Below are 11376 nucleotides of genomic sequence, written 5' to 3' on the forward strand. Positions count from 1 at the left end.
GAAGAGCTGCAAGATTAAATAATTTTTCCCCATTGAAGTTGGCGCAGTGCTAAACCAGCCACCAGAAATTGGCTGCACGGTCGTAGTCGGCATAGCTCAGCTGCCACAAGTAACTAGTGTGCTTGCTCTATGGGCTTCACAGTATGGAAGAAGCTCAGATCATCAGGATGATTTTATACATGACACTTGAACCATTTTGGCTTCATGTGCCACTGACAAACTGTCATACGAAGGAACGGCGCGCCACATTCAATGCTGTATTTACTTGAGCACTGAAAGGTCTATGGTTTAAACGCACAGGCTTAAAAGAGCTCTAAGATAGGCAGAAATGTCAAAAATGTTACAAACATCCCCGGAAATGTCAATACTGTTACAACCATCCTCAGGCTCTGCAACGCTGTTTACACCAAATTCCTAGCCTACCCGTGTTTCATAACATAAAAACAGTCACATAAGATGTTTTCTGCCTCCTTTTTAGGCGACAGGAGTGAAAACTAGTCAACATTTGTTATGTTATGGTTTGAGAATGATGAAGACAGAGAACAGTTAGACACAAAATAGGATGTAGCCTCCACAGGATTTTTTTTCATGGCATCTATCATGTTTTTCCTAAATAATGTACACATTTTTATGTTATCTCAAATGGCTTGAGAAATCAGTTCAGGGAGGACCCATGTGCAGAGTAAAAGGCAGGTTGAAGTTTTAACAAAAAGCATGCTTTAATGCAGCTGATTAAAAAATACCCAGAACAGACAGGTAACTAAAAATCCAAATGAAAGAAGAACTAAAACTGAACTGAACCAACTAGAGATGCACACAGAAAAGAACTTGAGGAAGAAAGGACACCGTGCAGACTGGGACAAACACAGGAATGAAGGAAGGACGAACTGACGAGGAACAAAGGGAAACATACAGGTATACAGGTGCTGGTCATATAATTAGAATATCATCAAAAAGTTGATTTATTTCAGTAATTCCATTCAAAAAGTGAAACTTGTATATTATATTCATTCATTACACACAGACTGATATATTTCAAATGTTTTTTTCTTTTAATTTTGATGATTATAACTGACAACTAATGAAAATCCCAAATTCAGTATCTCAGAAAATTAGAATATTACTGAAGACCAATACAAAAAAAGGATTTTTAGAAATGTTGGCCAACTGAAAAGTATGGACATGAAAAGTATGAGCATGTACAGCACTCAATACTTAGTTGGGGCTCCTTTTGCCTGAATTACTGCAGCAATGCGGCGTGGCATGGAGTCGATCAGTCTGTGGCACTGCTCAGGTGGTATTAGAGCCCAGGTTGCTCTGATAGTGGCCTTCAGCTCTTCTGCATTGTTGGGTCTGGCGTGTCGCATTTTCCTCTTCACAATACCCCATAGATTTTCTATGGGGTTAAGGTCAGGCGAGTTTGCTGGCCAATCAAGAACAGGGATACCATGGTCCTTAAACCAGGTACTGGTAGCTTTGGCACTGTGTGCAGGTGCCAAGTCCTGTTGGAAAATGAAATCTGCATCTCCATAAAGTTGGTCAGCAGCAAGAAGCATGAAGTGCTCTAAAACTTCCTGGTAGACAGCTGCATTGACCTTGGACCTCAGAAAACACAGTGAACCAACACCAGCAGATGACATGGCACCCCAAACCATCACTGACTGTGGAAATTTTACACTGGACCTCAAGCAATGTGGATTCTGTGCCTCTCCTCTCTTCCTCCAGACTCTGGGACCTTGATTTCCAAAGGAAATGCAAAATTTACTTTCATCAGAGAACATAACTTTGGACCACTCAGCAGCAGTCCAGTCCTTTTTGTCTTTAGCCCAGGCAAGACGCTTCTGACGCTGTCTCTTGTTCAAGAGTGGCTTGACACAAGGAATACGACAGCTGAAACTCATGTCTTGCATACGTCGGTGCGTGGTGGTTCTTGAAGCACTGACTCCAGCTGCAGTCCATTCTTTGTGAATGTTCCCCACATTTTTGAATGGGTTTTGTTTCACAATCCTCTCCAGGGTGCGGTTATCCCTATTGCTTGTACACTTTTTTCTACCACATCTTTTCCCTCCCTTCACCTCTCTATTAATGTGCTTGGACACAGAGCTCTGTGAACAGCCAGCCTCTTTAGCAATGACCTTTTGTGTCTTGCCCTCCTTGTGCAAGGTGTCAATGGTCGTCTTTTGGACAACTGTCAAGTCAGCAGTCTTCCCCATGATTGTGTAGCCTACAGAACTAGACTGAGAGACCATTTAAAGGCCTTTGCAGGTGTTTTGAGTTAATTAGCTGATTGAGAGTGTGGCACCAGGTGTCTTCAATATTGCACCTTTTCACAATATTCTAATTTTCTGAGATACTGAATTTGGGGTTTCCATTAGTTGTCAGTTATAATCATCAAAATTAAAAGAAATAAACACTTGAAATATATCAGTCTGTGTGGAATGAATGTATACATTATACAAGTTTCACTTTTTGAATGGAATTACTGAAATAAATCAACTTTTTCATGATATTCTAATTATATGACCAGCACCTGTATATACACAGAAAACTAATCACAAGAACAAGACACAACTGGAGTAGGAGGACATGGGCAAAAGGAGGGAAATGGGGGTTGGCTATCAACAAGGGTGTGAAGGGGAACACTAGGGCGGAGCAAACAAGACTAACACAGAACAGGTGTGACTCTAAGAGCAGGGAAGGACTAACGAGACAGGTGTGACAGACAACAGGTGGGAAAACACACAAAGACGGAGTAAAACCAGACACAACACTCGAGGAGAGAATTTACAAAATAAAACAGGAAACAGATTAAACATGAATGAACAACATGAAACAGGGAACACTAACAGAAAACATCTGGCCAGTAGTTTTTGAGATGTTTCAGTCTGAACTGACATGGTTGAAAAGAAGAATGGAATAAATTTAAAGAATGTGAATATAATTACTCTGTAGAGTCATTAGCAAAAGACGTTTCTTTTTTTTTTTGAATGTCAAACAGACCAAAGTGAACATGGAAGAATTATTATCAGATAACAAGTGGTGTCTCTTGCTCAGATAGCCTACAAACCATTTCTGATCTGAATGACAATAATTCTTATATCAAGAAACACTGACTCATTTTTTGCACTAATGCTACCGTACCATATAACTAACGCTACTTCTATAATCTGACTGATAGGGTAACGCTACTCATTTTCTCACTGCTCTTGCTTTGCTTCTTTTCTGAGACTGGCCAAAAAAAAGCTGAATGTCTCTGCCACCCTTCCTCTTGCTCATGACAACTCACTGTGAAATTACACATGCAGCGCTAACGTTATGAGAGACACTTCCAAGTTCAAACTTCACGCAGGCTTGTTGTGAGCTAGCTAGTTGGCTAGCTAGCCAGCTAGCTATTACAACGTGGTTACATTCGGTGCAACATTGCAAAACAATAACCATTCACGACATTAAAATTTCATAACACTTAACAAAATCACAATAAACAGTTACAATATAGCCTACGTAACGCTCATATTACATTCTCGTTTTTCACTTTTATTCAGTTATGAATAGAGAGACAAATTTACATTGCCTGCCTGGAATGTTAACCATATGATGGCAACCATGGCAACCAGCCTTGGCATTCTGCTACGGCAATTTGAGCATATCTGAACCCTGGGGGGGACGTGTCTATGTATAATGTATATGGTGACTACTGTCCTGACAGAACGCCCTAATATCACAAAAATATTAATGAGTTAACATCTAAGCAAGAATACACATACTGTTTTACATTCAGTAAAATGGATACTCCCTCTTCTTTCTGTTCCTTTTTTTTTTTTTGTATGACTTAAGCCCAGTAGTAAATGAGTTGAGAATATACTAAGTAAAAAGCACATGCATAAGCTTCAGCCTGCATCTTTTTGTTCTATATTTTTTTGTTTTCCCTTTTAATTTAAAGCCTTATGGCTTTTTATTCTTTATCATTATTTTAGAACATTGCTAACAAGGACCTAAATACATTTCCACTATACTACACTATCAAGGGCGTGGAGGGGGAAATGGGGAAAGTTATAAATGCTGGAGAATCAAAGAGCAGCTCAGAGGAGAGTGGGTGGAGGCAATAAACAACACTTGTTCAAAGCAAGTTTGGGTGGATCCACATATTGCCTAACCGCATGTGGAAAGGAACTGAAAAGTAGCAATGCTACAGCACATCCACCTGTGGCATGAATTTTTATGAGCTGGTTTCAGTTTTAAGGGTTTCCTTTATTACCATAGAGGGGGGATCAATGTAAAACCTGCACAAAAATAATAAGTTCATTTTAACTGAGTGTGTGCAGCTAAAGAGAGGTGAAATACAGCCAGTGTAAAAAGACACACACACACATCTTGACTGTATTTAAATGCAACTGTTTCTTGTCTTGTTCGTCTGTATTGAATTAGTTGTTGTGACACAGTTTTTATGCTCATGCTTGGCTCGTTTATATGGAGCACTCCCTTTTGCAAAAAAAATCTTTCATAAATCCTCCAGTGACAAGTCCTCCTTATGAATTGAGGAATGCCGTAGGGCTGCTTGCTAAGGGTGGGACAGACAGACAGGTTGAAACAATCGTCTCACTGCAGAGTAAGACGCATTTGCTTATTACACTACATCATGGCAGTTACGGTTTCAAGGGTCTTGTCCTGTCTTGTGTGCATCCTGTGTTCGCTCCTGATCCAGACTGTATGGGGTGAGTTTTATTTTGGTGTTTTTATCAGCAGGTATAGGATGTTTACACTGTCCTCAGTCAAATGCAGATGGTTACAAAGTGAAACCAGTTCAGTCAGTTGATTATCGAGTGCCGCAGTTTCATAACTACTTTAATTTTGCTTTTCAGTGGAGATGACGCCTGTTTTGAGCTTGTGTACATGTATTTGCAACTAATCTGTTACCAGTTTTTGTATTACTGAAACACCTTAGATAACCTCCCACCCTCACCTGTCTTCACCTCACTTCGTGCTATATATCTTACAGCTGAAATTTGCACCAGCTACGTGGATGCAAATGGTTACCAACATCAAGGTCAGCAATGTGGCAATTACTACTGCTGTGGAAACTGCTATCAAAGATCCTGCTGCAGTGACAGATCATATCGGATTAGTCAAGAAGACCAACAACGCTGCTCTAAAGGGTGTGCTCCTGCTCCCAACCTGTGTTTAAAAAAACACAAGACAGTTGCAATTCAAGAAACGATTTCAGCATTTTGAAGAAACTGAAATAGCTTTTTTTGCTGTGTCTTTTTCCTCAGGAGTGGCCATGGGAAAAGCAAACTTGGTACACTCCTTGGAAGCATCTTAGGGTCTCTTTTTCCCATCATCCTCTGTGTGGGTGTCGTCATCTGCTGTATGGCTCCTTGCTGCTTGTTCTACAAGAAGTGTCGAAAAGGACGCAGCCGAGGGTCCCAGGGTAGGACACATTTTTGGTCACAGTTTAGTTTGTGCACGCTCTACAGTGTACAACTTTTAATATACTATATGTGCAAGCAGTTAAAGGAAAAGTTTGACATTTTGGGAAATATGCGTATTCGCTTTCTTGCTAAGAGAGTTAGATGAAAAGTTTCATGTTATTCTCACATCTGTATGTATATGTAGCAGCCAGTTAGCTTAGCTTAGCTTAGCACAAAGTATAGAAACAGCTTGGCTTTGTTAAAATTATATGGACCTTATTTTCAAATCAAACTGAATGTATGACTTCACCAACAGCTCCCCCCACCATGATCAGTGGGCCCCAGCTTCCTTTCCCCCCCTCCAATAATTACCCATCCCACCCGGGGGGTTACCACTCCGTACCCGGCCAACCTGGATTTGGAGGCATGCCCAACCCTTCAGCACCGCCACCATACATGGGAGGAAGTGAGTTATTTTCAGACATTTATAAACTAAGAAGTAGCAGGCCAGTTGTCAGAAAAAAATGTTGGTATTGTACATTTCTGCAACCTACTGATATGTGACGTGTACGTTTCATGTCGTATCACATAGCTCAGACTACATGTAGGATTATTTTTTATCAGCATTTCATCTCAGTCTTGTCAATGTGTTAATCATGTAATCAGAACAACACAATTCAACAGGATTTTTTAATCATGTAGCCTATCAATCACTCTTGTCTGAATGTAGCTATTTCATGTTTCCATTTTCATCACTATTTTAATCATGTCAATATTTTATCGTGTAGGCTAATCAGGGATCAGGAAGCTCACTCATTAATAGGTATGGTGGGGATACACTGATTTTAAAAGTTAGATGTCAATGTAGCCTAAAGGATGACCCTGCCATTTAGGTGAGCTAATCTATATTTACCTTAATGTCTCTCTCTGACTGGAGCTCATAGACTTCAGGGCTTGGGTGGGGGGACTATGGCTGCAATCAGGTTTGGGGTGTGACTTATAGGCATGCTGGTAACAGTTGATATATGTAGTTTTATAGCAAAAACAAAGCATAACACGAGGTCACAGTTTACCTAAATAATGCTGTCCCCATAGACTGTATATAAAAATGGATGTAGCTACTGTGATGTTACCCATTGGTTTGTGGACTGCTGTTTTGAAGCCTCAAGTTCGGCATTTCAGCCATGGCCATCTTGATTTTTTGGGGCCAGAAGTGACCATATTTGAACAAAAAGTTGGAGCTGTGGAGGAGCGAGGGGTGGATCTGACTCAGACTGTAGCAACCCTTTGCACACAGCTTGTCACTCAGACTAAAATGTTTTTTTTGTTTGTTTTTACCAGGTTGTAAACATGTTTATATCTGCTGTACAGTTGGGTATTTTAACATGGGGGTCTATGGGGACTGACTCTGTTTTGGAGCCGGCGAGTGGCCATGCGATGAACTGCGGTTTTTGTCACTTCCACATTGGCTTCTTTTTCAGCCTCAGAGGTTGCCGCTTGGCTGTCCCACTTTAGCTAAGATGTTCCGGTGATGAAGGACAGTGACATAAAACACACAAAAAGACAGTTCAGAACATGTCCAGTAGTGTTTGTAGCAATCAAACCAGGTATTATAAGCCAAAACATGATATTTTCCTAACCCTAAACAAGTGTTTCTGGTGCCTGAACCTATCCACACGTTAGCCACAGTGCTGTCACAGCATAAAATTTCACAGTTTCACATATCTGCTATACATTAAACGTACAAATGTAACATATCTGTGGTTTGCACACATGTACAATGCCAACATTTAATCTGGTGATAAGGTTTTATAGAGCCTCCAGGTGTAGCAGGCTTGGAGGATTTCACCCAGTTGATCAAACTAGCCCATCTGGATGTTATGTATCAGTTGGTGTTGTGATTATGTATTTAAAGGGTTAGAAACACATTGTTTATTTTTTTATTGTCAACAAAACTGATGAAGAGACCAAAACCTACAAGTAATGTATCTTACTAATGAGTATTGTGTTTATGTCCAAAGTCTGATATATCATATTTCTCTGTACTATGGAGCTCCACTGTTGTCCAAAACCAAAGTAGGAGGGGTTTTTTCGGGTGCCCCTGGTTACCAAAGTAAAAGTTTCCTTGACTCACAGACTCTATGACTTGGAAGAAACTGCCTTGATCAAATAATCAATACCAAAGATGAAAAAATACCTTTTTTTTCTTTTACAAAAGGTCAAAGTTACAAGTTTGTGTATTTAAAAAATGTGGAGGTCAAGGCTCAAGGGTACTGTGGTATTTTGACCTTTGGATAAATCCTTAATTTTTTAAAATGTAAGTTGAAATCAGGTAAAACTTAGCCCGATAACACAACCCTATTAGCTTATCACATTATCCAGTTGAGTCCTATGTTTGAGGATAGTGTTTACAATAAAAGTTGAACTGGTGATACAGAATGGGGAAAAACATATTTGTAACTAGCGGACCCTCCCTACTTAAAAACATACAAGGAGCCACCCTTTGGGTCACATTACCATGGTCATGGGCGGTTTAGTTTGAGTCAGTCAAACATGCACAGTCCTATTGTTGACAAAACTCACCAGAGCACCAGATGTGTATGAATCAGTATCTGACAATAGCCCCTAACAAATCTGCTATTCACTCCTGATAGAGAAATATTTACTAAAAACTACAGTGCCCAAGTATTAGTGGGAAATCATATAAACTTTTGACCCATTCAGAACCCAGTTATGTTTCAAACACAAAAAATATTGTAAAGCTGGATTTTTACTCTCACTTCTCATTTACAAAGTAAATAAATAAATAAAATAAGATAAAATACAATAAAATACAATAAAATAAAATAGAATTAAATTAAAGTAAATTAAATGTAATAATAATAATAATACATTGGTTTGGATACTTTAGGTGTTATTTTTTCCTGTGTATTCCAATGGAGGAAGAATATTAATGCAGCAAAAACATGAGATTATTTATTTTTCATTCATAGGTAACTCATATCAATAAATAAAGTGATGCTTTAAAACACATTATATATTGTTTTGTATTTGTCATCACAACTCAAAATATCCTAAATTTTCCAAGTATCTCCAGAAAACAATATGTTGAAAACCTCCTGAGATTAATAATCTGTGTACATAATCAATAAAATGCAGTACAGGTTGACTGTAACATTAGAAAATCAAATCAGAACAGGATCTCCCTATACTATAGATTTTCCGGTGTGACTCTGATCCGCTGTCCATTCCAATGGATAGATTTCTTTTCTAAAAATACTGCGTAAACATTGTCAGTCTTTTATATGATTTTTTTACACGTTTACTAGTTTACTTTAAACACAAATTATGTAATTTAACAATATGATTAACAGACTGAAACTTGCCTTGCCCTTCCTCCTTACCTCAAGGTCGGCCATGCTAGTTAAAAAAGGGGGCGTGGGAAAGACACAATAACAAACCAAATATGTGATTTTTTCTTTTTAGATAATCCACCTCACGGTCAAGGTGGATTCAATCCAGGGATGCCGATGGTGAACTTCATCGGCCCGCCTTTGGAATCAGCGCCACCTTCAAATGACAATGCACCACTGCCCTACAACCCTGCTTACTCCTGAACTGCATAGTTAGAGCACTACATGCCTTGAAACCCTGGTTGCACTACCACTGTCAAAGACATGTGAAATGTGTGGGTTATGGTGTGTTGATACAGTGGAAACCCTCTTTGCAAGGTGTTAAATCCAAATATATCTCGGGAAAACTGCATTTTTCTAGTAATGTGTTTGCAATATAAACTACTTTAATGTATCGTTATATCTTGCTGCTGCTGCTGCTTTTTACGGGTAAACCTTTATGAATAATGCTTCAGTGATATGAATAATGGTTCAGTTATGGCCATTTGTTTAGCAGTGTCCTTACTTTTTGTGTTTAGTGTTGAAGAAATGTTGAATTTTAGGAGAGAAACACAAGAACTAAAAGACACATTTCAAGTCAGGATAAAAAAGAAGATAAAAAAAATTACAATAAAAGAAATAAAACAAATTATATAACAACAAACAAATAGGCTACATTAAGCATGGGATAACAGTTAAGGTGATATTTATTCTGAAAAATTCAGTATTTCTTTGCAATTTAGATCCATTCACATGTTCTGAACAAACATCACTTTAATTGTTGCACTCCATCTGTGTTTATTCTGAGAACAACTGAGGAATTTGGGGATTTTGGGAGCTTTTATTACAGTTTGTACAGTTTGTGTGATTCTTGGCTTCAGTAGTTAGTTAGATTATTTGGATGTGTGTACTCTACACCCTGTTTGACCTTAAACAGTGGTGAAATTATGATGAAACATGTATGATGAAAATGTTTCTTTTTTAATAAACTCTATCTGCCACTAGAGGTCGCCTCTAACCTGCTTTTGTTTTGTATAGAAAATGGAACCAGTGGGATACTGTGTGCTGCTTGCTGGAGCTGCAAAGTCATGTTATCAAGCATATTATTTTACATGCCAGACAATAAACCTCTGATTGTCTCATTGTGATGATGAATACTTGTAAGTCCAGGGTTAAAATCACAGGTGCTGTAAAGATACATGGTTAGTTGTCCTGTTTTATTTTTAGGGACGATTGCAGACTATAAACTGAGTCTGATGGGTACCATAAAAATGCTGGGTCATCCTCTGTTGCCTTTAATTACTGTAATATATAATTTTAATTTTTCAGTGACTGCAGAGAGAATCCAAAGTGCCACAGCACTGAGGTAAGCCTTGTGTCAGCTCATTAGCTGGGTGAGAATATACAGAGGTATCAACTGTATAATTAGTCTGAAGTCCAATGTAAATGGGATTGAACATTTTGATTTGAATTGATTTAATCTTTTTTTTTTCATGCAAAACATTTCATGGTTCCAGCTTCCCAACTGTGAGAATTTGCTGCTTTTCCTCATTTTAATTAATTAATTAATTTTTAATTTAATTTAATTTAATTTTTAATTTAATTAATTTTGAATTTTGTACCATTTAGCTCTGAGAACTTGTAACCACATTTCTCACTATTTTCTTTACTACTATACTGTTTACAAACCAAATAAACAGTTGATTAATGGAGAAAAGGTTGACAGACTGGAGAGGGTTACCCCCTAACCCCCTAACCCTAACCCTAAAGGCCCTCTGGAGCTCCCTCTATATAGTCTTGTAGAGGAGTGCAAGTGCTTCAAGGTAAGGTTGGAGATGACACTGACAGAATCCTGTCACCCATGTGTAGCCCAAACAGCTCCAACACGCGGTTGTGGAAGGAAGTGAACCCCATCTGCAGCTTCACAATAGGTCAGCCCTTAATCACCAGGACATTGTTAGACATGTGCAACAAGGAAGGGGACCATCCTGCCACATGGCAACCCTATCTCCAACTGATGACCCCAGTGATGCTTTTCCACCTCAGTTTAATTTAGGCAGCCTAAGTTTTCTCCTTTTAGTTTCTCCTCTCCTCTGCCCTCTCCTCTCTCATGAAAATGAGGGAGTAGGGGAGGTAAAGTGTATGGCCTGGCCGACAGAGGAGAGTTCAGTCTGCACAGACGTCGCTCCTTGGCTCTGCCTTCCCTGTGCACTTTCTTACTTTTCTATCCACCTAAACTTAAAGGGAAATTTCGGTTTATTTCAACCCGTCTCCTATCGTCCTAAATTTGTTTCAAGTGACTAGTGACATAGAAATAATAGTAAGCATGTTAGCCGTTAGCCTAGATACAGCCGTGGCGTCAGACCTGTTAAAACGTAAATGAACGGGCAACCTTTCAAGTGCAAAGTTAGTCCACTAAACAAGCTTTTTTTCCACAAAGACTGCTTCATATCGTTGGGATAAATGTCAGAGAACATATAGAAAACGACATATAAACGTGTTGTCTTACCTTACCGGTGTGCTGCCATGTTTGTTTACCATTTAGCTCTGCATTCCAAAGCGCAGCCGAAATATGG

At 38.9% G+C, this 11376-nt stretch overlaps 1 protein-coding gene across 1 annotated transcript; it reads left to right on the forward strand.

Annotated features, from left to right (window-relative positions):
• Nucleotides 1–4554: 4554 nt before the first annotated feature.
• LOC117257353 (protein shisa-4-like) lies at nt 4555–9806 on the forward strand. The gene is made up of 5 exons (XM_033627506.2): nt 4555–4712; nt 4997–5153; nt 5271–5428; nt 5725–5874; nt 8895–9806. Exons 1-5 carry the CDS (start codon nt 4637–4639, stop codon nt 9023–9025), a joined length of 672 nt encoding a protein of 223 aa, XP_033483397.1. The 5' UTR covers nt 4555–4636; the 3' UTR covers nt 9026–9806.
• The last annotated feature ends 1570 nt before the right edge of the window (nt 9807–11376 follow it).

The sequence above is a fragment of the Epinephelus lanceolatus genome, chromosome 1 (genome assembly GCF_041903045.1).
Source record: "Epinephelus lanceolatus isolate andai-2023 chromosome 1, ASM4190304v1, whole genome shotgun sequence".
NCBI classification, from domain to species: Eukaryota; Metazoa; Chordata; class Actinopteri; order Perciformes; family Serranidae; genus Epinephelus; species Epinephelus lanceolatus.

What these genes read in the sequence shown, in the direction of transcription:
- LOC117257353 (XM_033627506.2), top strand. Translation starts at nt 4,637, where the DNA reads ATGGCAGTTACGGTTTCAAGGGTCTTGTCCTGTCTTGTGTGCATCCTG. An exon ending in CCTGATCCAGACTGTATGGG is followed by an intron (nt 4,713 to 4,996) that starts GTGAGTTTTATT and finishes TATATCTTACAG; the next exon opens with CTGAAATTTGCACCAGCTAC. An exon ending in ACGCAGCCGAGGGTCCCAGG is followed by an intron (nt 5,429 to 5,724) that starts GTAGGACACATT and finishes CTTCACCAACAG; the next exon opens with CTCCCCCCACCATGATCAGT.